This window comes from Sphaerodactylus townsendi, linkage group LG08 (genome assembly GCF_021028975.2).
Source record: "Sphaerodactylus townsendi isolate TG3544 linkage group LG08, MPM_Stown_v2.3, whole genome shotgun sequence".
NCBI classification, from domain to species: Eukaryota; Metazoa; Chordata; class Lepidosauria; order Squamata; family Sphaerodactylidae; genus Sphaerodactylus; species Sphaerodactylus townsendi.
In genome coordinates this window covers 86224659-86250388 of record NC_059432.1, presented here as the reverse complement: position 1 = coordinate 86250388, position 25730 = coordinate 86224659, and the positions used below count along the sequence as shown (strand labels likewise).

At 43.8% G+C, this 25730-nt stretch overlaps 1 protein-coding gene across 2 annotated transcripts; it reads right to left on the bottom strand.

The window, feature by feature from the left end:
• Positions 1-1087: 1087 nt before the first annotated feature.
• Positions 1088-25053, bottom strand: GYG1 (glycogenin 1). 2 transcript variants are annotated; one of them, XM_048505456.1, is made up of 8 exons: positions 24917-25053; positions 17449-17584; positions 13482-13656; positions 12514-12676; positions 8155-8281; positions 3555-3774; positions 2157-2207; positions 1088-1927 (listed from the first exon to the last, which is right to left on the bottom strand). In XM_048505456.1, exons 1-8 carry the CDS (start codon positions 24921-24923, stop codon positions 1748-1750), a joined length of 1059 nt encoding a protein of 352 aa, XP_048361413.1. In that variant the 5' UTR covers positions 24924-25053; the 3' UTR covers positions 1088-1747. The 2 variants fall into 2 exon arrangements, with proteins under 2 accessions (XP_048361413.1, XP_048361414.1); XM_048505457.1 differs by lacking the exon at positions 2157-2207.
• Positions 25054-25730: the final 677 nt, after the last annotated feature.

Below are 25730 nucleotides of genomic sequence, written 5' to 3'. Positions count from 1 at the left end.
CGGCTCCTGTAGCTTTAGTTTAAGATCACTATTTGAATATAGATAACAGCCTTTGTTGCTCTTATTGAACGTTTGCAGCCTTCAGTACAGTAGATCAAACCATCTCAATGAGATGCTCGGAGACATGGTTTAAATTGTTCCCTGCGGATTGGGCTCAAAGGGCTGTAATTGGAAATTAGTTATCTTCAGTGTGAGTTTTCAGAGTGCAATCTTGCCCCCCCCCCCCCCCGAATTGTTCAGATTCTATGTAAAACATGTAGGAGGAATGATTCATAGCTTTGGGATCGGTTGTTATCAATATGCTTATGACACCCACCTTTATATCACTCCATCTAAGTCCTGTGTCAGTGTGATAGAGGTCTTGAGTTGTTGACTGACTGCTGTGGTTAAATGGCTAACAGTGAACAAATTAAAACCAAATACAGCCCAGATGGAAGCCATATTGGCTGGGAAGCCTGGAGACTTAAATGATGTTGTGCTTCTCACTTTTGATGGGGTTCTGCTGAATCTTATTTACTCAGTGAAGAACTAGAGGTTATACTGGATCCTGCTTAACTGCTGAAGAAGCAAGTTATTGCAGCTGCAAAAAACACCTGGACTCAGTTGATCTGGCCACTGAGATCTATGCCATGTTTACACTGAGATTAGACTACTGTAAGGCACTCGTATATACTTACTTGAAAATCAGCTTGGAGACTCCAGCTGATGCAGAATGCTGGAGTGTGCATATTGTGGGGAGCTGTTCTGAAGTCACAGAACCATCATGTGCTTGGCACTTTGTAAACTACATAGAATAGTTCAGGAGTGCATTTTTGTAAAAGAAATGGGGATACATTATACTGGTAACACTGAACAGGAAATGCACTGTTTCTATAAGATGCAATACCAAGTTCTGAATTGTTAAAATATCATGTTCAAATATACCTTTGTCTGCTTAGATAGTGATTATATACTTGCTTCTATTCCTGCTTGATATCTAGGGTAATACTGCAGTGTAGAAACCAACTATCCAACGTTCAGTGGCAGAGTTTGACAGGGGCTATAAATACTACTTTTACTACCCTTTAACAACTATGAGAATCAGAAGTTTACCATGATTTTTTTTTAATTTTGCATTTTCAATGTGTCATTACAGGTAACAGTTCAGCAACTTATTTTTTTACTAGTCCCAAGATGTATACAGAACTGAACAAGAGCATTTTGCCATGCTGTAGGGACTGTGCACAGAAATCTGGTCAGGATCTCCAGAAGGACTTGAACTGCAGAACAAACAGCAGTGTTCTTATAAGTAAGATGTGCATATGGTGTCCTTTCTGTAAGGCTTCTCTCTCCCCTGTAGCTGCCTTAACTTCTAGCCATTACTTTTTTTAACATAGCAAGCAAAAATATATGTGGATTTCTGGAGAGGGGAGAAAGAGGTAAAAAGCACAGTCCTATAGGTCTAAGTAGTATGTCTCAAGCCAGTTAAGTGCCTTGTTCCCAACGAGTTCTTTACAGCGTGTTCAGCATTGGGTTTGGTGCAAGAGAAAAAGATATGGCAGTTGGGCACACATATTGGCACAAGGACTGATACTTAAACAAGCTTTTGCTCAGTTCTTAAATGTGGTAGTGCGACAGCTTTCGGCTGAGCAGTGGCAGAGCTGCCAACAAATTTAACTGACCCCCCCATCAGAGTCTTCCTAGTTGCTACAGCTCTGGAACAAGTCCTTGTATTGCTGAGGCCTGTAGAGCAGATACAAGTGCTTCTCTATTGGAGGTAGGTGTCAAGCTTTTTCTGGATATTATCAAAGCTGTCTGCTCCCATGTAGTCAGCCTGGCCCTGTTCCCACCGCTCTTTCCTTTCTTCTGAAGACATGGCTGGTGGTGGTGAAGATGCCTGTGCTGGAGAGGAAAGCGACAGGTGGGACACTGCCTCTGCTACCTCTTCCTGGAAAGCAAAAAAAGAGTGCAAACAAGTCAGACGGCTGCATCTGCGTCAAGAGGGGTGGGCATCAAGCAGGACGAAGAGTAAGAAAGCCAATGAGATGCTCCCATGCAAAGCAGCAAGCACCGTTTGAAAAATGAAGATGCTGTAAACAAAAACAAAAAAACGAACATATTTACAACAACTGAGAACAGCAGACAGGTAGTTAGCAACAGGTGTAAGTTCTTCATACCTCTCTGCAGAAGCCACAAGAGAAAGCCAGTGAATAGACCAAGCCCGATAGCTGCAAACAGTTCATTAGAAAGGTGAAATAGGAACAAGAGAAACAAAGCTCAAGAACACATAAGTACTGCTGGTTTCAGAAAGGTCTAAGAACACTGTCTTGTGCCCAAGCTAAGCCATGAGTGTCATGGACATGGATGTCTCAGACGACAGCCATGTCCCTTCAGTTAACCTTACAGGAAGGGACCAGAAGTGATGGTGATTCAGTAGAGTTGAGAAGTGCTACAGTGCAAGAGTTTAAGGTGAATATTCTTGTGACAGGTACTTTCAGACATGCACCCACAGGCTTTTCCAGGGATACACTACAAGTACACCTCTAGTTTCCAGTTATGCTGGGATTGACTAATGCAGAGGTCTGCAACCTGCGGCTCTCCAGATGTTCATGGACTACAATTCCCATGGTGGCAGGGGCTGATGGGAATTGTAGTCCATGAACATCTGGAGAGCCGCAGGTTGCTGACCCCCTAGACTAGTGGCTCCAATTCTTTAAAAAAGCCTAGTTGTGATTTCACAGCGACTAGAACTGAAGTTGAAAGACTTTTAAGTTCCTTTGTATACAGAAACCACAAACAGCCATTTGACCCTAGGACCACAGCCAACTGTTGGGACTCATGTTGAGAACTATCTTCAGCTGTGTACTTAACATGAAGAATTACTCCTTGACCTGGATGGGCAGAAGACATTTTCAACGTGCAAGCCAGTGCTCATATTGCCAAATTCTAGTCTCTAATCATAGTCTTCTATTACAGAATTAAGAGTGGGTTGCATGCCCAAATGCTTCCCCATATTCCAACTGCTTGGATGTGGAACATGCAATTTTCCTTTCCCTACCATTTCATCCTAAAGGAATACAGTCCAAGAAGGTATTGTCAATATCATTGGTGCTTCAAGATGTCTAGTAATGTGCAGCATGAATTTCTATCCTCTTTGGGGAAACAGGGCAGAAGGAATTCACATGGGTAAGTACACAGCTGGGGTAAAGCATGGAAGTTTCAGCCCTTTGCCCCTCTGGCCTGTGTATGCTGCTCTTCAGCTGAGCTGCTGTCAAATTCTGCTGTTGTTAATCTCACAGCCACAACTGACACAGTTGCAGACCCTTGCCCGGCTGCCACTTAAAGAAAAACCAGCCTGTTTGGGTTGCAGTCATGTCATCTGGTGTCATTTCATTCAGCCAGCCTTGCTAGTTAGTGCCAGCTTGCAAGCTGTTTTTTTTTAATAGAGGCATGCCAGCTGCAAAACACCATTGCTTGACCGCTTGGTGTAAAGAAACTTATCCAGTTGGTCAGCAAGCAAGGGACATGGCCCTTATTACCCCCACACCCTGATCAAAACAGTGGATGAGACATACCGCCTTGACACCAGTGGCTGTGTCTTTAATGGCACCGTGCTGCTGTAGTAATGGCAGGATGTTTGTGATGAAGATATTCCACCACATGTCAAGGAACTCCGGATGAACCATCGTGGGATCATGAGCGTCGTCTTTGACCGTTTTTGTTTTGGAGTCGTAGGAGTAGTTCCATGGTTTCATTCGTCCCAGGAAGTGCACCACTTTTGCATTTGTCCCAAACCTGTCGGATGAAAAGTCTGGTTGAATGGGTACTGACAAGCTGAATCTTGTGAAGCGTGTGTGTGTGTGCGTTCAGCCTGCATGTCCCAGGTTCAGCCTCCAGCAATGCCAGAGAACCATTTTAGGCAGTAAGCGTAAGGAAAAGCCTCAGGATATTGGGCAAGGAAACCATTGCTGGGCTGATGAGCTAAATGGATTAATGGCCCAACTCTGTAGAAGAGCAGCTCTATTTAAATGTATATTTGGTCATCGAAAGATCATTCAGGAATACTTAAAGCAGGAGCACATATGCCGCATTTAGAGAGGGTTGTAAGCTTTTCTTTTGAGAGTGCATAAATTTAAACCATAGTTGCATATTTACACAACATATTTAAGCAACTGCCAGAAAATGAAAGTTGAAGCACAAGTCAATCAAAGCCTTAGTAAGAATTAAAGTATCAAACAAAGCCACCCGAGGAAGTTTTCCCAGTAGGTATTACTATCCAAATATATCTGTTTTCACTGTTCTTCAGGTAAAGAGAAACCCAAGTTCTGCAACCCGTATGATATTTTATGCAACAGTTTGCCATGGGAGCAGCACAGAGCTGCCAGTGCATACCAGTTCTTTAAAAATATTAGATACACATAATTCACTGAACTCCACTCAGCAGAAAGTTCAGTAGAAAGTCTGCCTTTTGCACAACAGTGCCACACAGATCTGGGCAGTTACAACACAAAATGAAGACGAGATTACAAGAATGTTTTTTCTTCATTTATATTCTCACCTGTCTCCCCAGTGAGGACCCAATGCAGCTTACACGGTTCATTTCCATTCTATCCTCACAACAAACCTATGTGGTAGGGATTTACATCCAAAGTAATTGCAAGTGGCCACAATCATTTTATTCTGTTTCCAACTTATAGGTATGAAGCATGACCTTGGACATGCTTTGAAAAATTCAATGTTTAATTGCCTACTAGTACCTCTTTTCAAACCAGGTACCAAGCTGGTTGTGCAAGCTTAGTGAGTGAGGTCACTCTAGGCTGCAGATGTCTATAGTTATGGTTGACTTCAGAATAACATTCTAAGCCTAGGCCCATATACATTTCAGAGGTCATATATTCTAGAGACTTTGATACACACTTCTAAACAGCTCATGTTTTTAGAGACATCATGTGTGTCTGGTGTAAGCAAGATTATTTCATTCAACCCTAGACATTTGGGTCATCTCACCAGCATCTCTGTATCAAATTAAGTCCTTTTAAAAAAGGTCATTGGCCACACAACAGCAACTGCTGAGTGAAAACCATGTTAGTTATAATGATCATACTAGTAAAAACCTGTAAAGCAGAGGTTCCCAACTGTTAAGAGGGAATGGTAAACACAGTCCAAAATGGCTGCCACAGAAAATGGAGCCAAATAAAGTGCCTCCCCCCTCACATCTTCTGGGAAGATACCCTGAAGGCGGAATGGAACCACACATGGAGTAAGGAAAGACCAGACACTACCCAGTCCTTTTTATCTGAATAAAGATAATCAACAAACAACCCTGCCTTCCAATGGTCCCACTTTCTGAAAAGCTCAGGGGACACAAAGGGAAGTATTCATGGGGGATCCAGCTATCAAGCATTGACAGCCATTACTGATGAGGCAGACCCAAACCAGAACACATTTTTAAGTGTGTAATTGCACCTCAGTTAAGCAAAACATTCCAATTTCACACAATACAGCAACAATCAGCAGGTTACCCACTATGCCTGCTGAGTTTACAAAACTTCCACAAAGCCTTATTTACTCTTGGAGGTTTTATCTGTAGGGACCCTAGCCTGCTACAGATTGTAGACTTCATATTGCCCTTCCCCCCTCCCTAATTAACTTTCATATAGCACATTTAGTCAGAGTTCTTCACATACTGAAGCAGAAGGGTACTGTAAAGCCCTGTTGGCACATATTGCTAGGGGTTAGTTGAATTTCGCAAGGGAAAGAAGGGGAGGGGGAGAGAAAATTGATCCAGAATGGAACTAACTGGTTGGCATACACAGCACCCATCCCTAAAATAGAGAATTCTGCAGAAATCAATCACAGCCCAGACAATGCAAACGGAGTAGCTGACAGCAGGCTCAGAGGAATGGAGGAACTGAGCCAGAATGAACGCTGTTTTGAGAAGGTCCATGAGTATTGTGTGGTGAGCTGGTAAGTGGATTTGATACCCATTAGTGTGCTCAGGGGGTCAGTCTGCCAAGTACCACGAATTCCAGGCTTGTTATACAATCATTTGAACTCATTTGTCCACTTCAGACTGGCTCTTCCAAGCAAAAAGCTATGTTAGATAAGGGAGTCTCTAAGGCCTCTGTTTTTTTGCTTACAGGCTGAACGTCACACCTGTTTTTAGTAAATCCCTTTTTCCACTCTAAAAAATCCAACAGATTAGATGAGTTCATAATGAGGTTTATGATGGAGTCCATTCCGTGAGCATAGCTGTTTGGCATGTCGCAGAATGGTTTGCTCTTGGAACAGCCAGCGTGAAACGTCAAATACTCAAATGTCCATCTGTTACTTCTGGAGTTTGTGAGGAGAAGGGCAACCCTGGCCAGCTATAGCTTGAGATACAATACGGCATCTTCAAATCAGCAGCAAGGCAAATTATCTAAGTGTCGTTAGCTGGGCAGATATCTGCTGGCCTCCCCAAGTATACATCACAATACTACCAGGCCAAATATTCTCTACTAGAGACTTAATACTAGGTATTCATTCCTGTTTGCATTGACTTCCGAAAATAAGTGTTCTAATTTTAACCTGACAGTACTTCATACGATGCTGAGATCACAAGACGTAGTTTGAACTTGAGCCATGACCAGCACTGCTTACGTTAGCTGCTCCATTAAACTCAAGCAGTTTGTGTGAACTACCCAGAGTCTCTAAGCAACATCAGCTGCTCGTCGTGTACTTCTGATTGTATGAGCAGCATGATTTGAGATTTTACTAACTTCACAGCCAAATGTATGCAAGGGTCATTTCAGTTTCCCAGGAAGCCAGCTGTGCTTGTCCTGAGGGGGTGGTAGTTTACAATAAGTGAATAAGCTTCTGTGTGGGAAAAGTTGTGGAACATAATAAATAACATAAATAAAAGATTACAACTGGACCCTACATTTTTTCATGCAAAGAAAGTGGCAGCAAGGAGAAAGTAACAAAGAGTCTGGCATCAAAGATATGCCACGATCATGCATTTTTGGAATTTCTAATGCTTTTCCTTAACAGTTCATAACTTATAAAACTGCTTATTAAAAATGGGTGCCCTGGGTGACTTTGAGTGACTTCAGCCATGAACTGAAAGTTGGCTCTTTCTCTTCCCCGCTCTCCAACCAAAGCACTTTATTATGCTAGCACACTCCCTTTCACAGGCACCTGCAGTTGCATGGCTGTTCTACAGAATAGTTTTAGTACAGCCCTTCAGCAGGACAGAATAAACATGACCTCAGAGACATACAATACGTCATTGGCATCGGGACTCGAGGCAGCATTTGAACCATTTCAGTGACCCAGCAATGCAGCTACTCTGGCACACTTCTATGCCATGCAAGGAAGAAGAAGAAGAGTCTATGAATTGCATGACAGTACTGGAAGGTGCTGCATTATGCATTCCTCCCATGCGGCCCTGGGAATGCCAGATTCCATTCAAGTACATGAGCCACAATGCAGAACCTCCCATGCAGTGAGCACAAGAACAGGCCCTCAGTTGACAAGACTCATACTTTCCTATCCGCTGGATTTGTTGCAAGATCACATGACCCACAAGATTCCTATGCAGCAACTGAGAAAAGGGCAGCAAGGTCTTCCTGCAATCTACTTGCTAATTCCAAAGTTCAGTTCACCCGGCTTGACCACTTCAGTCAAAGTCAGACTATGGCAGTGGTGGCGAACCTATGGTATTCCAGATGTTCATGGACTACAATTTCCATCTGCCCCTGCCAGCATGCCCAATTGGCCATGCTGGCAGGGGCTGATGGGAATTGTAGTCCATGAACATCTGGAATACCATAGGTTCGCCACCACGGGACTATGGAGTTCTTTTTACCCACGTTAAACCAATTTAGGGTGTAAGCGTACTCTAAGTAACTGTCCAAATTCTTCCAACTGGCCATGCCGGCAGGGGTTGATGGGAATTGTAGTCCATGAGCATCTGGAATACCATAGGTTCACCATCACGGGACTATGGAGTTCTTTTTACCCACGTTAAACCAACTTAGGGTGTAAGTGTAACTGTCCAAATTCTTCCATGAAGCTGAAGTACCACAAGCCTTTGAGGGGCCTGGCTTTGGAAGTAGCCCTTACCACAACATGAACATACACAGAGCCCACATAAATATTGTTACATTTTGTTTAATCATATGTGCTACTTACGCTTTAAATGCGGGGAGGTAGGAGTAGATTGAAATACTGCTTAGGTTGTAAATAAAAGGCAGGTGCTTGCTAATGTCTGTAGTTGACCAACTGCTGAAAAAGGTGTTCAATAATCCCTGGTCCCCACCTGTTAAAAAAGAGACAGATAAAATTAGGAGACATAAAATGGAATGCGTATCATCATCATGCAGTCAAGTGAGAAAGTCAGTCTCTGTCAGGATCCAAAAGGAGCCAGTTTACCTTGATAACCTGAAATGGTGCCAGGTCAGCCATCCATCCCCAATTATAGTTGCCAGACACCGGTCAAAATCCTGAATGCCTACATACTCACACGAAGCTCCTCTCTACCATATTGGACCATTCCCTTATCAAGGTCAGTATTATCTATCATGAGTAGCATTGGTTATCCAATGTCTCAGGTTGGAAATCTTTCAATGTCTCAGGTTAGAAATCTTTCACTACTTTCACAAGTAGTAGGTATACTACTTGATCCCTTCAGCTGGACATGCTGAAGACTGAACCCAGGACTTTTTTGCATGCGTAGCAAGTGCTGTACCTATGAGCTACATCCTCGACCCACACCAATGACTCAGTTTGTAATACTTTTGCTTCTAAAGCACTGGCATCTTGCCTATTGCATTTGCTCCCATGATCTGAGAAGGGGACGTGTATTGTGTTGTAGAGTAGACCAAGCTATTTTGCCTTCTAGGAAGGCAATAAATGTCAAGTTGAATAGTACCCATTCAGGTCAGACTAGGCTCCGTAGTCATTCTGCTTGGCTGAAAAGGGAAGTTAGCAAAGCTAGTGTATGAATTTCGGTTCACAAGGGTAAGCTTCTTGAATCGGATTGACAACTTTATGCTATATACAGTAGCTAACCACTTCATGCAGTAACAGAGCAAAGGCTGGGTGAACTAGATGAGGCAAATCACGGCAGTACGTGTCAAGACTTACAGCTGAGGTAGGAAAGGGTTAGTGGGCTACATGTAGAACCTGGCTGATCTTCAACATCACTGGTTTTAGAGACCTCAATCGTTACCTAACAGAATAGTGAAAAAATACTGGCAACACAAATTCCGTTAAGACTAAGTAACAAAACTCCCTTTGGCTAGAGCAACATAGGCTAGATTTCGGTGCAATTTGAGTCTCTGTTCTGCAGCTTTCTTCTAGCAGGAATTGCCCAAAGCTAGATGTAAGAAACCCCAAAACTGCAACAAGTGGCACTTTGTACTATTGTCAACTAGTAATAAATGCTCAGATCCATTTCGGTTTAAGAGACAAGGAACCCTAGATAAAAGGCTGGTTTTGGAGTTACTGTATTCTAGAACACGTACAGTGAAAAGAATACATGAAATTGTGCCCCCTGGTCTGATCTATCCACACAAGGACAGACTATTCTTTGAAGTTGCACAGCCAAGAATTTAGCATTAAGAATAAGTTATGCACATTGGCTTTGCACAGCCAATTCCTCAGTTCTTCAAAGCCCTACAGTCCACAATGATAATCTATTGCAAACATTACAGCATTCTTCATAAAATGCCTATGGATAATTTGCTAGTTTGGGATACAAATTAGAGATGAGAATTTGTACTCAGCCAGGGAACAAATAATGGTAACTACCCTTAATTCAATTACACTGTTTCTATAGTAAAATACCACCTTTTAGACTAACGAAATTTATTCCAGCCTAAAGTTGTATGTCACAACTCTGAAGTACTGAAGTTCTGAAAGCTTATGCTGGAATAGATCTTAAAGGTACCACTTGGTTTCCATTTCTTTACAACAAACTAACATGGCTGCTGTTGAAGGCTTTCATGACCAGAACCAACTGGCTGTTGTGGGTTTTCCAGGCTGTGTGGCCTAGTTGTGGTCTGACAGTTTTAGCTCCAAATGTTTCACCGGCATCTCTGCTTGGCATCTTTAGAGGCATGCCACAGTAAGATGTGCCCAGAGAGAAACACATCTGTGACATGCCTCTGAAGATGCCAGCCATAGAGGCAGGAGTTCTACAGCCAGCTGACATGGCTCCCCTTTTTAAAACTGAGAGCCTGTGCGGTGGCTACTACTGGACTAGGAGCCGGGAGAGCCAAGTTCAAATGATCACACTGCCAAGGAAACTTTCTGGGTGACCTTGGCCAGTCACACATTCCCAGCACATCCAAACTCACAAGGCTTGTTGTGAGGATGACATGGGAGAGAGGAGAATGATCTAAGCCCCCCTTGGTCCCAAAGGGGAAAATGTAAGGTTGAAATAAGAAACTAAGTGCTTGAGCTATATGCTCTAGAGTGCCAGCATCACTGTCAGAATACGCTCATTAGCATCATTTGTATTGTACAGTGGCGTGTCAGACAAACACATTATCATCTTATCAGACCAACTTATTAAATTTATACTGCGTGAAGTGCATGCATTAACAGCCCACAAGATTTCTGCTTATTTTTGTTCAAGTCCATAACATCGATACAGTTCTACACCAAGCTTTGTAACTATATGTGGCAATTTAACTGGCACCAATGCACAAGTTCCTGCAGGATAGCCAAGTAGTCCAAACCTAATCCTAAATAACCTTGCTATTTGGCATTGCTACTTTCTTGTACAGTCTCTTGAGTTGTTGGACTTCCAGTGAAAATGAGATCACAACCAACAGGGAACAGCACTGTACAAAAAGACAAGTTCATGACTGGCAACTGAAGAAGCACTTAAAGTTGGAGGGAACTTTAACAGCAAACATAACCCAAGGATACATTTATATAGAATATTCTTTCTGTTCATAAGAAGCCACACTCAGCATCCTCACGGTATTGAACTTACTTAACGATTCTTAAGGCATTATTATCTAACATTATCTAATGTGCATTTGATATGATAGAAAAGCCAAGTTAAGTGTGCGAAGATGGAATAGCAACTCACCACAATGAAACATGATTTCTTCTTGAGAGCTGCTGGCCTAGGCAAAGGCTGTGTACATATCTGGATTGTACCAGAGCAGTGAACAGAACATTTCATTTTTGAGAAAAGCAGGGCAGGAAATGGGGAGGGGGAAGATGTCAGGTTTGCATACTTGAAAACTTCCTAGCCCAAAATGGCATGAGAGAAGAGTTAATGCTGAATTGTGTGCTGTATTCTACTATATGTACAGAAGAATGCAGAACAGCCAAAAAGGGATAAATACCCCCTCCCAGGCCATTTCTACTCAGGAAAACATGGAGGAGGAAGGAAATCCCAACACTGGAGCTCCAAGTTGAATTGGGCTCCACTTCACCTAAGCAGTTAGTCAAGGCAGGAGAGGGAATAGAGTTCAGGAAACCCAAACTCAACTCTAAGATGGATTCTGTATGGCATATATTATAAAGAGTTGCAATCATTATAAATGAATTCATTTTCCAATTAGAAAAAGGGAAAACAAGTTCATTTATAAAGATTGCAGCTCGTTATAAGCATGCTGTGCAAAATGGACCTAAAAGATGCAATTTATAGTTTTGTTCTTATTTTGATCCTCTTCATGACATAGGACACTTTATTTGCAGGACCACAGCATCCATGTGCCTATAAGGAAATTCTAAAAAGACCAGGAATTCAGTACGTCTACTGTACTTTATTGTGCAACACAGTTGACAATATTGTTCAATAGCCCATTTTATCTTCTCAGTCCTAAGAAAAGTAGATTAAGCTGGGAATGTCCAAGAGTTTTCCCTTAATTATACCTACATACTCAGGTGGTAAAGGAATTTGGTAGACAAGTTAACAACCTGTGAATACTATTCCTGTGAACACTTTAAGCCCTAATATACTTTGGAAGAACTGTAGGAATGACTGGGCTGCTGTTATGCAAACTAATGTAAATTAGTGCTCAACTAAAATAATGAAAGACCTTGCCTGTTTTAACATTCCTTTCATTACCCTAAAATCAGGTGAGTCAGTTCTTGCCTAAGGTATAAAGCCAATACAGCTAAAAAGCAGTCACTTTACTACAGCACGTAGAACTGCATTACAGTACAGGATTCACTTATGTTGTTACATCAAGCTCTTGGACTAGAGAGAAGAGACCAGTAAAACTTCGGCCTTGTGAACATTTTAAAACGATCGGATGCAGGCATCCAATTTATCAGAAGATGCTCCTGCTCTCCTCTATTGCATTTCAGCCAAGTTATAAGACCATTTTATTAATATTTTATGCACTCCAGTTCCAAAGTACAACTCAAATCTATAGAAAGCTTATAGCTGCTTAGATTCCTATAAGCATTAAACATTTCCTGCATATTGTTTTTGGGTTCATATGAATTGACCTCCCCAGAGCCTTCTTCAGAAGAGCCCTTCCCTCCTGCCACTCAAGATGCCCAGCCCAGCACACCACATACCATCAAAGCTGCCTTTTTCTGTGGCAAGTTGTAACAACTGATTGAATGTTTCAATGGAAGGTCGGAAGACAAAGACTCCAGAATTGAAGCAGTCCGGCCAGCCAGGATCTGGTGCTGCAGAAAGCTCTTCTCTTTCAAACAGTTCATCAATATTGGACAAAACCTAGTTAAAGATTTGAGTTACACATTTATTTTGGAGAACAGTTAAAATAGGCATTACAAGAATGCAATAGTACAGGTCACCTTCATGAGCAGCATGCATTTTCTAAATTTGACAGCTAGTTCTTTGGATTGTGTGACTTCTAATTTCAACCAACTTCTAGAACAGGGGTCTGCAACCTGCAGCTCTCCAGATGTTCATGGACTACAATTCCCATCAGCCCCTGCCACCATGGCCAATTGATGTATTGCATCACAGTCATTTCTTTTTAAAGCTGTCTCATTTCTCAAACAGCCAATTGGCCATGGTGGCAGGGGCTGATGGGAATCCATGAACATCTGGAGAGCCGCAGGTTGCAGACCCCTGTTCTAGAACAATACCTCCCTCCTGATACAGTCCAGTTGGAGTAGTCTGAATGCCAGCAGAGTCCCAGGTAAACAAAGGGATCAGACATGTTTCTGGACAAGAGTAATATTTCTGGGATTCTTCTGTATCCACAGCAGTATATTCTCTGCATCGTGAAATTCCCATTTGTATTGGCAAAGCAGGGATTCAATGCTACTGGGCAGAGATTGGAATCCGAATCCAACATTGGTGACTTCTGGCTGAGCGTGAGATGTACCAATGGGATGGTTCCAAGATCTATGTGGGAATACTTCAAATCTTACAGAATTTGAATACAAAAGTAATTACAACACAAAACTCTCCCATGCAAGCATTCCAAAATAGTAGAAATGCTACTGTTTTAAATATTACCAACACCAGTCAACTTCAGTTTAATTGTATTCTGAGCAGCAGCACGACATACCATTGTATCAGCATCCATGAACACACACTTTGAATAATGTGTCAGTCCCCAGCAGTGGAGTTTTGTCAATGTCACACCAAGCTCAGGCCTTTTGAGTAGCGCAAGATGGGCAGAATCTCCGCTGTCCAACACGTCCACTAGTTTTACTTCATCAAAGACTTTTTCCAAGACTTGCCTATTGAAAGGAGTAACACATTTTATATCCTTATTCAGTGCTTCAGATTTGCTCTCAATCGTGTCCGGCCACTATCTTAAATTACTATGAGGAAGCGACCTTATACACCACATTTTATTTATGAAAAGCCTTCAGAAGTTTGCTCAGAATGCATCTTACAGCTATTTCCTATCCCTGCAGCAAAATTCTAAGTGAGAGCACAGGAATGTCGACGTCAGATAATGCTCTTGAAAGGTGATAGATTAGTAACACTGAAGGGCTGCCGCAGCTTGCCCAGGAATTGCCTACGCCCACACAGGCACACAGGTCAGAAAATCCCAAGAACACTTTCTGATAAGCTAGCTGGCTATTTTAAGCTACAGCTGATAAAAAAGAACCCCTTAGCTGTGCATCCAGAAGTCACTGAACAGCTTCCGGTGTGTTTTTAAGATGCTCAGCTGGTTACAGAATGCACTTTATGGCTAAACATTGTGATTAGATTTTAAAATGATTACATGTAAATTCAAATATGAAACTCATACAACTTTCTAGCCCTGCTGTTATATTCTGACAAAGATGGCTGCATAAAGTTCAAACACAAAGATACATATCCTATTCATTCAATGTCTATTAAAGTCCCTTCCCAAAGCGTTTTAATTTTAATGTCCACACAGTAATTATTTCGAGTGTTACATGGTGCTTGAGAGTGCATGACTTGGTCTTCAGTCCCAGAAGCAGAGGTGTTTTGTTTTAAACAAGACAATATTATACAACATAGTAGTTGCATTTAGGGATTTTGTACCTGCAGAGGATGAAGGCAGAGCCCCAGGTGAAGGCCACAATGGCCGGACTTCTTCTGCACAGCAACACTGATACCTGATATGGCAAAGGCGGCAGCCTTCCTGTAGCTACTTCCTAAACTAGCATTATGGTAGGCTCCATGGAAGAACGAGGCTAGAACGGCGAGGAGCCACAGAATAGGATATTTTGTGTGGCTACACACCGGTAAGTTACACTGATGTTTCGTGAAGGCAACATAAGGGGGACTTGGTGCTATATGGTTCACCAAGAAAAGTGCTTACCAGGAAACTGAACACTGAGGAACTTCTCTTTAGCACAAGTTTACAAACTCCTTCCCATCCTTTAGCATATTGGAAACAAGTGTCTTGGTTCCGAGTGCCATCATGTAAGAGGCAATACTGCTAGTGCTAACCAAACGGAACTCTAGGACATGTAATTCTGTGCCACTCGGACAGGAAACTTCTACAGCATTTCATTCATCTGACCTTCCATTTAAATAGGGGGTTTCAGCTGTTACGTATGCAGTTTTGGCATATCAACTGAAATACCAAGGCTGATAGGCTTAGAGTGCAATGGAGTATGCCATTAAGTTTATAGACGTGAAACATTTTAAACAAGAATGTAGTTTTACATGGAAAAGTACTTGATGTATTGCATCAGTCATTTCTTTTTAAAGCTGTCTCGTTTCTTAAACAGCAATTCTGAACTTCTACTGAAAGTCCCTGCCTCTTGTCTAACTTCTATCTAGTTGGTACACCCCTCCAACTAAAGAAGAGAAGTCTGGATTTATGGTGTCTCTCTCTCTCTCTCCCCTGTAAGGAGTCTCAAAGGCCTTCTCTTCCTCCTTTCACAACAGACATCTTGTGAGGTAGGTGGGGCTGAGAGAGCTCTTAAAGAACTGTGACTAGCCCAAGGTCACCCAGCAGGCTTCATATGTGGGAGCAGGGGGAAAAATCCAGTTCACCAGATAAGAGTCCATTGCTCTTAACCACTACACCACACTGGCTCTCTGCAGGACAAAGGCTGTGTGTGACCAAGTGCTCATATACATATGCTGTATGTTTTGGAGCCATGCAATGGCTACCGCATGTGTCAAATGATCACAGAACTATTTTAGCAGCGAACAATGCTGATGTGGCTACATTGCAACACCAAAGCAGAATCCATCTGCATGCTCCAAATAAACAGATTTGATGACGGTCTTCCTTCCTAATCCTAAAATGCTGGAGCAGAAAGTGAGGCAAGCCTCAGGAAGCTCCTTGTGCTTTACTGGTTGCTACTCTAGAGTCCAGGACAGGGGTCTGCAACCTGCGGCTCTTTCAGCCTTATACTGCAGCTCCGTGTGGCCTGGAGGTCAGAGGGTAGCGGAGGCGTGTCCCTCCAACCCTCCAGAGCAGCGCTGGAAGGAAAGGTGAGTGGAGGGGCCCAACCGGAGGCAGCTCTATGCGTGAGGGCACCGCTTTTCACATCCCCTCACCTCTACTTTCAGCACTGCTCTGGAGGGCTGGAGGAACACATCCACGCTGCCCTCCGACTCCTGGCGGTCAGAGGGTAGCGTGGACATGTCCCTCCAGAGCAGCCGCCATCCCCCTCTGCCATCCCCCCTCTGCCCCACGGAGCAGGCGGGCAGAGGGGGTTTCCCTGCCCCGTGTCGCCGCCTCCCGCAGCGCGAGAGGTGGTGGCACCGAGCAGGCCGCACACGCCATCCCCTCTTTGCCCCACAGAGCAGGTGGCTGCCTGATCTGGCGGGCAGAGGGGGTTTTCCTGCTCGGCACTGCTGCCTCCCACAGTGCGAGAGGCAGCGGCACTGGGCAGGTCGTGACCGCCATTCCTGCTCTGCCCCACAGAGCAGGCAACTGACTGCTCTGTTGGGGCACAGGGGTTTTTCCTGCCTGGTGCTGCTGCCTTTTGCAGCGTGAGAGGTGGCAGCACTGGGCAGGCCGTGGCTGCCATCCCCCCTCTGCCCCATGGAGCAGACGTCTGCCTGCTCTGTCGGGCAGAGGGGGTTTCCATGCCCGGCGCCTCCATGTGGAGCCGCCTCGGTAGATCTTTGGGGACGTGGAAAATGGGTCCAAATGGCTCTTTGGGTGTTAAAAGGTTGCTGACCCCTGGTCTAGGAGATAAGAAACATGAAGATACACTCTGCAGTTTATATTTGGCATGCTCCAAGTAGTTTCAGAACTGTTACCTTTGTGCAAGTTGAGAATCATTTTTCGAACTGTTGTATTTTCCTGCTCCAAAAGCTAATGGAATCACTGCAGTTTCTTTTCAACTGAGTTAGGAAGGGCATACTTACCTTATGGTCTGCTTGGCTGCTCGATAGCCCATTCCAACAGATATGGAATTTGTCTCTCAAAACTGGAGAACCATCATCTCCATACAATAAAAACACAGAGAGTTCCATCCCTTCCATGAAACTCAGATGGAATCAACTCTAAACTTTTCAAGTCTGCAGGCCCCTTTGGAATTCTAACAAAGGGTGGCCGGCACAACCACAAAATGGCTGCTGCAGGAGAAGGAACCAACCAGACAATGTCAGCGAGTGAGGATATGAATGGCTCTAAACAATTCTTCAACGTAGGCAGAAATTCTGTTTAACAGATTGGTTTTTAAAAGATATTTTTGAAAACATCTTTTTAAAAGATATTTTCTTGCATAGACACACAGTAACACTGAAGATCCGTATGCTGTAGTGGCAGCAGTTGCTTGCTAAAGCCACTTTTTAAAAACTCTGCCCAGCCAATCAGATCTCCAATAGCCCTGCTGGGCAAAAGCCCCACCTGTCCCAACCCACATTCTAAAATCACCAGGCTGACATCAGGAAAGGTGTCAGTGGGTGCCCACAGGCACCATGCTGGGGACTCCTGCTGTAATCAATGCCTTTAAGTAAATACAGGCAACAGTGTCTCACGCCACTCATAACCAAATACATGTTTTTGCCCAGATGGAATCACCATTAGCTACCAATGATCAACTGGCTTATTTACAGAGCACACTTGTCTCATATCTTACCTCATTGGATTAGAAACATGAGGAGTTATAAGTACTGTCAGCCTCCTTGTCGTCCTGGAGTCCCGTAGAGATGACCCCAATACAAGCGCTCCTTTCACATAAGAATCATTGGTAGCTAGCGTCACAAAAGACTCATCTTAAGGAGAAGAGAGATATGATACAGTATTAGTATTGAGTACATGAGAATACAGCTACTAAAAGGGCAGGCATAGTTCAGAAGCAATGTCAAACCATGGTTTACTTTAGCATCAACAAACATTTATTTATTTATACCCTGTTCTCCCTGCCATAGTGGGCTCAGAGCGGCTTTCATCATAAAACAAAATATTCAATAACACACTTAATAAAATAATGGTACACTGACAGTGAAAGAATTTGCGTCAGAAGGACCATTCTCTAGTAAGAAGGGAAACACAACAGCCTCGTGACAACCTTGTAGGGTTTTCAAGGGAAGAGATAAACGGAGGTTTGCCACTACTAACTGACTCTATGAAGAAACGCTGCATTTCCCTGGTGGTCTCCCATCCAAATACTAACCAGGACCAACCCTGCTCAGCTTTTGGAATTTGACAAGAGAAGGCTAGCCTGGGCTATCCAGGTCAGGGAACACCAGATGCAAAAATCCTATCAATTTATTTTAGATGGTCAATTTCCACATTAAGGTTCTAGAATGCTTACAAGGTATTCAATGCCATTGCCAAAAGAAAGCGAACTCTTGACTGCCAGAGGCAAAACAGTATCTCCTGTACTGCCCCCGCCCCCCAATTATCTAAAGTACACAACAGGTACGTATTAACTTCCAGCAGAAAATACAACCAGAAGTTCAATCTAGTACTACCCTGAGCTTCAGTTCAACATTTCTTCTGTTAGGAGCTAACATTGTATAATGATATGAACGATTATCTGGAATTGTAATGATGAGGTCCCATCTACTCAATCCATTCAAAAATATACCTTTGATATTTTGAATTAGAGCCCCACATCTTTATTTCAGTCTGCAGGGCAATAACTGAAGCTCTAAACCCATTTTTTTTTTTGGGGGGGGGGGAGATGGAGCACAGGAGGGAGATGAACAACCAAAGCTGTTGAATTGCTATTAAAGCTTGTGTGGAGTTGTGCCAGAGTTTTTAGCCAATGTTTATAGTTACTATTACAGTGTTTGGTTCTTGAATGCCTCGCTTGTGGGACTCAAGGCTCAATTTAAACTAATGCTAGTGTCTCTTCACAACACAACAGGCAGACACAAATTGTCTGTTACACACACAGATCAACACTTCCCTCTCTACGCTCTTCCCTCTGTTGTGATAGTACAGGGGTAGGGAACCTGCGGCTCTCCAGATGTTCAGGAACTACAATTAGTAGTTCAACAACAGTTGGTAGTACAACAACAGTACAACATACTGTAGTACAACAACAGTTGGTGAAAGATGAAACTGCAAAAGACAACTTCAAACTAGTAAGGTCTGGAGAGGGACATGTACACCTCACCATACCAGTGTACAGAATTTCTTCAACTGATACTTGGTCATGTATACATGTATGCCTCAAAAGAATCAAGCTTAGGGCTGATTCATACATTTCCCCCTCAAATGAAATAAGGGTACATTCTATCAGAAGCACAAGCCTAACAAAGTTGCCCTTTATTAAGTAAGACAGTGAATGGCTACGCAAGTTAAGCTCAATGACTAGCAGGTTCAGTGAAAGGGGAAGTGGAACTGGATACCCAGTATCAACATTCAGCATGCATTTATCAATATACCTGGTGCTTCAGACTTGGTTCAGACATGCAATGTCAACGCACAGCTTGACAAAGGTATCTAGAGGAGAGTCTCAGGATTGCTTTTGCAACTAAACTCCACACACTCCTTTCACCCCACTGCAGCCAATATGCTGCCAGCTAATTCTTGATTTGCAAGCAAACCATAGTTTGCATTTGAATAGAAAACTATGGGTCACATCAGACCTACAGGCAGAGGCAGAAAAGCCCCAATCTAAAGTGTTAATCTCTCACAGAGCCTGTGTTTGTGAGTGACAGGCTGGAAGTATGCAGAGTTTTTAGGAGTCAGAGTTTCTGAGAGAATTTTTTAAAAATTAACTCTGAGTTCCAGAGACAGCAGACATGTTTAGTGTCTATGAATCACCTGTAGTGTTGGTGGTGAGAGAGTACTGGAAAAGAAGGGACCCTAGTTTAGCCAAGGAAGAAAATTTACTTTTAGGGAGAAAATTCCTAGCCCAGGATTTAAGAGCAGAGTTTGCTCATCTTCTGGAGGGGGGGGGGGCACAGAGCTGAGGGAGCTGACAGTGAAAGAATCTGTGTCAGAGTGGGACCATTCTCTAGTAAGAAGGGAAATTTACGCTTTGTGTGGGAGAAGAATTCCCATCCCTAGTTCTTTAGAAGGAATTACTTTAAACACCGTGAAATGTTTCTGAAGTGTGAAAAGTCTGAAAGGAAAGCGAGTTGGGAGAACATTTTCCCTGAAGTATTTAATGAAATTCTACCATTTATTAAAATCTGAAAAATCTTCTTGGGTGGTTTTCTGAGATGAAACAGAACGCAAAAGAAGGGGAAGATCACATCAGCTCCCTAAGCTGGTCCAAATATACATTTATTTTAAAGAGATACTGGGTGGGAGAACTGGAAAGAACCCCCCAAAGGGTGTGTATATGTGTATATGTGTGTGTGTGTGTGTGTGTGTATATGTATATATATATATATATATATATATATAGACACACACACACACACATATACATACACACACATACACAGGGAGAGGAAAAGATAGAGATTGGATTTATACCCCCCTTCTCTCCTGTTAAGGAGACTCAAAGGGGCTTACCAACTCCTTTCCCTTCCAGACACCTTGTGAGGAAGGTGGGGCTGAGAGAGTTCTGAGAGAACCGTGACTAGCCCAAGGTCACCCAGCAGGCTTCCTGTGGAGGAGTGTGGTAAGAAACCGGGATGACCAGATAAGACTCTGCCACTCATGTAGAGGAGTGGGGAATCAAACCCCATTCTCAGATTAGAGTTCAAATGCTCTTAACCACTATCCCACGCTGACTCTACACACGCACACATAGACAAGTTGACCAGCAGTGAAGATAAAAAAAGAAGTTCATAGCAAGCTTCTGGTTATTTCTAGACTACAAACCTGATTTGTAGGCAAATCAGTTTCCCCGCCCTCTAATTGGCAATTCACTGATATCTGAAAACCCTAGACATTAATTAGCTTTTGCTGTGTACAGGAAGAAGGGATCACATGAGTGAGCCTAAAAGTTTTTGGGTTTTTGTAGCAATAAACTTTGGTTTATAGATTACAAGCGATGCTGGATTTCAGTGCTTTGGGACTGACACCAGTGACCAACAGCCAAACTAGATGCTATTTCTGCCACAAGTCAAGGTTCTCCAACCCATTTTACAGATAGATATGATGTTGGAAACCAACATTTCCAAGAGCTCCACTTCCCCATTTGGCTCATGAGTGTGGTGTGAGGAGCTTCACCCTGCTCCAATAAATGGGGCTTTGGAAAATAGCACAGGAGGAAAGCTGAAACACATCCTCTCTCTGCATTACACTACCAAGATGAACTGAGATTGGTGTACTTGGGAACATTAGATCTGATGTCCGTAAAACCGACCTGATCTAACCCACAGGAGACACGAAATCTAGTGTGGTCCTAAGGAGCACATGGCAGAGGAAAGAAAGGGCAGCCTGTACAGGAACATGAAGCAGAGGCTGGGTGCTTATATTCAAGAATAAAATAATCTCGTTTAACTGGCAGTTGTGGGTGTTGCGGGCTGTGTGGCTGTGGTCTGGTAATTGTAATTCCTACAGTTTCCCCTGCACCTATGGCTGACATCTTCAGAGGCATGTCATGTAAGATGTATTTCTCTCCATGGTACAATGTGGAGTGTTTTGTGTAGCTGAGTTTTTGTTTTGTTCACCTCTGAGGGGGGAGGCATTTACAAGACAAATGGCAGTATGAGTCAAGACAGTATTGTCAGAACTGTTCATTCTCAGTTTTCACATAAAACAGTCACATGTGCTTCCATATGGGCGTACTTTTCCAACATGTTTACACCAGTGTTTCAGAGGGCTTTCTGCTCACTTGTCTTTGGCCTGGGGTTACAAGGGGAACAGGCCTCCTGCTTGCTTCTTGTACCTCAACATAAAGAAAGAACAAGCACTTTCAAAAGTGGGAGTATAAAAAAGAAGGAATAATGGAAAGAAGGTCAGCCAGCAACCCTCTGGGAAGCTGTAAGAGGTGCTTGTGTAGTATCAGTAAGCAAGGTCAGACAAGCACTGGGACAGGGCAAGAGAAGCCACACATCTCTCAATAAAGCCAGTACCCAATTTATCTTATTGAATTCGTAGGAAAGAAGACCACAGAAAAGAATCCACACCCTACTGGGAGTAGGGTTGCCAATTCCAGGTTGGAAATTCCTGGAGACTTTGGGGTGGGGTCTGGGAATTGGGGGAGGGGAGTTGATGAGAGAGGGGATCTCGCCCGTACTGTTCTCCCTCCAAAGCAGCCATTTCCCCCAGGGGAGCTGTCATTCAGAGATGAGCTGTAATTCCAGGAGATCTCCAGGCCCCATCTAGATGCTGGGAATCCTAACTTGGGACACCACATAAGTAGCTGCGTGTCTTAAATTGCTGGGTTCAAAAAAATAATAATCCAAAGATATTAAAAGCATGCCACTGTTCCACTTAAAAGCTGCACAAGTATCTACCATTAGAATCTTCCTCTCCAAATAAGTAGGCCAAATAAGAAAATGCAACTTCAGCAACATGTCTTGAATTTTTCCCCTAATTTGTTGGAGCATACAAGCCCAGTCATCAAAGAAGTATTTCTCCATGAGGCTACCTGAAAACCTTTCCAGTAAAAAGAGAAACTCCCAGGCAAACCTATTCAGGGTGATACACCAACCCCAACACAGGCCTTCATTCAGTTAGTCACTTACTTTCTACATGTCAATCGTGACTCAAATACGGAACAAACCCAAAAGGCTATCTGTCACAATCTGAGACATAGGCGCAAGAGTTAACCCATGTTCAGCTACCTTGGCCGTGCTATCAGACATTCTTTGTAACAGCTGATTAAGGAGAGAGTTCACTAGCTCTGGGTGTGGTTGGCCACTTGAGTAAGAAGACAAAAGGAAATTACACATACAAGCAATTGCTAGAGAAGTCTTTCGCCAGCCCAAGTTCTTCATTAAGAAACCAGATAAAAGCTAAAGACCAATTCTACTGAATGAAGGCCATATAAAGGGGCCACTCTTTCAGAAAGGGCAGAAATTCCTACTAAGCCAGGATGATCAGTTTGCCTAACAGTACTGTTTTCAAAGAATGATCTGGAAATATGTCCAAAGACACTTTGCTGCCTGTTCTGTCCTTTACTTGCCTAGAGATTTCTGCTAGCAGGGTTGGACCTTTCCGGATAGGATTTTAATGGGAGGCAGCAAGTTTTTGAATACCTGCATTAGAGTTCCAGAGTATTACACCATGAGGTTTCAGTATTCACAGTGCTGTTCGAGTGAGTCATTATTAAGACCCACAATAGTAAGCCTAAAAATAAAGCCTGTTTGTTTTCAGCCATATTAATGTTTGAGAAGGGCAGAAAATAAGCTTATTGTCACGCTAGAGGAATACTAACTTAGCATCCTCAAGAGTTTTAATGCCCCACAATAAATTAGTATGCTCTGCTCCCTTCTCATAACCAGCCATTCAATGTGGGCTACTTCCATGATTCCTATACGTACACTTTGAAGTGCTGAAGCTCAGCAAAAAGTTAATAAAAACCTCACGTGCCAAATTTAATCAAGGTGTAAATGTTATGGTCCAAGAGTTGCTCCCCGTGAAGCTCCCGAAAGCTGAAATTTAGACAGCAAGACATCGTTACATTTATTTTTAATTATCTGTAGTCTGCCTTTCTTACTGGGATTCGAGGTGGATTACACAGAGCAAGACAATATAACCAACAAGAAGGGATATTCAATAAACAGTGAAATGGAATTTGGGCTGCAGAACCAATCAGAAATCTCAAAAAACAAACAAACCCCCAACTGGCTCAATATTAGGTCAATCACATCCCAAAAGCAGATTATTATGGAGAAAGCCAGTCTGGTATGCTAGCTAGAGGGGCATCTGGCATCTAGGGCACCTGCATTCAATGCCTCATTCTGCCATGAAGATTGCTGGATGACGTTTGGCCAGTCATGGTCAGTCTAGCCTATCCCACAGGGAAGAAAAGAACTGTGCGCACAAGGGCTCTTTTGAGAAATCAGAATGCAAGTGTGATGGGCATTCCTTTCTCTAAGTTTGATAATTTTTCAAAGGTCAATATGCTATATCCATAATGGTTCTGGGCATCAGTGGACGTATCCTCCAAATCTATATTTGAGAAGTTCTGGTACACCTTCCTGTATATTAACGGCCCATACCTGTTTCAAGATTCCTGCCTCTTCAGTATCTTGAGTCCTTGTTTACATTATCACAAATAGTTACAGCAGGTGCCTCACACCACCATCAAGGGCTCAGTTTAACACCCCCTATATTTTCCTACAGCTGTAGGCACTTGTACTCCCTTTATCACTTGGGTTAACACCATGCTGCCTACATTGAAAAGATGCTCATTATGCTAAAAACATTACAGCTTTGTTTTTAAAGAAGAAAACGAGCAGGGCATGAGTGGCAAGCAACATCTAGTGTTAAACACTTGCAATACTGGCTTTACCATCTGGACACAGCTGTCTTAACTGCAGCTAGGTGAGCAGCCAGGTAATCCCTACAGCTCTTTAAATACAGCTAGGCGGGAAGCAACCGATATAATCTGCTGGCCGGTCCTTCCTAAGTGAAAAGCATCGTTGCAAAGCCAAGACAAGCCGACAAGTGCTAAAAGGTTTAAATGGCAAGCATCACCCCGCCATAGCACACAGCAGCATAACAGGCCCGTCCCTGTGGATACCGCTTGCGAGGTCTCTTCCTTTCTAACCAGCAAGAACGAGGAGAGGGTTTCCAGTCCCACCTGCGACTTTGCAGGAGGGTTAAGGGGTCGTCTCCTCTCCCATGGCGCCCTCAGCTGCTCCAAGCAGCGACAGGGCTGGCGTTGAGGGCAAAGGACCCTCCAGCCCCCGACCCGGGCAGGCTCACGCGCCACCTCGGCTCACGAGCTCGCCTAAAAATAGGAGCCGCCATGAGCGAGGGAGCAGCTGGGGTCTCCCTGGACAGAGCAAGCGCGCACTGGCTGGGCCGCCAGCGCCGCTTTCGCTTCCGACTCGCCAAACAACGCAGGCACCCACAACACGGAAGGAGCTGTAGCAGCGGCGGCTCTCGCCAGCACCCTGCAAGGGGAAGGTGCCGCCTGGCCCGCGGCAAGGGGGGTCCGGGAGCCCAAGATTTTCGCTGCGCCCTTTCTACGACGCCAGAGCGGCGCACGGCTGCCCCTTCCCGGGGAAGCGTCTTACCTGCCATGGTGCCGGCGGCTACGCTGTCCCGCTATACGGAACTGCTTTGTAGGAGCCGCTATTGCAACTACTCTCCCTCCCTGGCCAGGGGCTCCGCCGCTTTATATAAGGGCAGGCGGGGCCCAAGCCGAGGGGAGGGGCCTCCAGGGATGACCAAAAAGGGAATGGCCATATAGAACAACAGGAGGGCGGGATGGAGGGCGTGGCTAAGGGAGTGGGAAAAATAGCGGACGTGTCTCTTTAAGAGTTTCGGTTGGGTACCGTTCGTCAGGAGAAGAGTTATGGTTTGGGGCAGGGGTCTGCAACCTGTGGTTCTCCAGATGTTCATGGACTACAATTCCCATCAGCCCCTGCCACCATGCTGGCAGGGGCTGATGGGAATTGTAGTCCATGAACATCTGGAGAACCACAGGTTGCAGACCCCTGGGCTGGGGCAACTGCCCCGTGGGATTCCTGCCATTTGGAAACTTCTTAAAACAAATAAATAGGACACCTTAGGCTGGTAGGAATGGCCATAAATATAGAAAATAACTTATTTTTAAAGTGAATGTGGAAAGGTGACATTATACTTCGCAGAGATGCTAAAGAGACGCCCAAGTAGCTGGCTGGAGAGTTGGGTACTATCTATAAAACAGCAATAATAATTGGTTGTTGTGGGTTTCAAAGCTGTGTGGCTGTGGTCTGGTAGTTTTTGCTCTTAATGTTTTGCTTGCATCTGTGGTTAGTATTTTCACAGGCATGGCATGGTAAGATGTGTGGCTGCCCCTGTCTAGATGGTCAGAGAACAGTAGTCCCAGATGATTGCCCACATAAT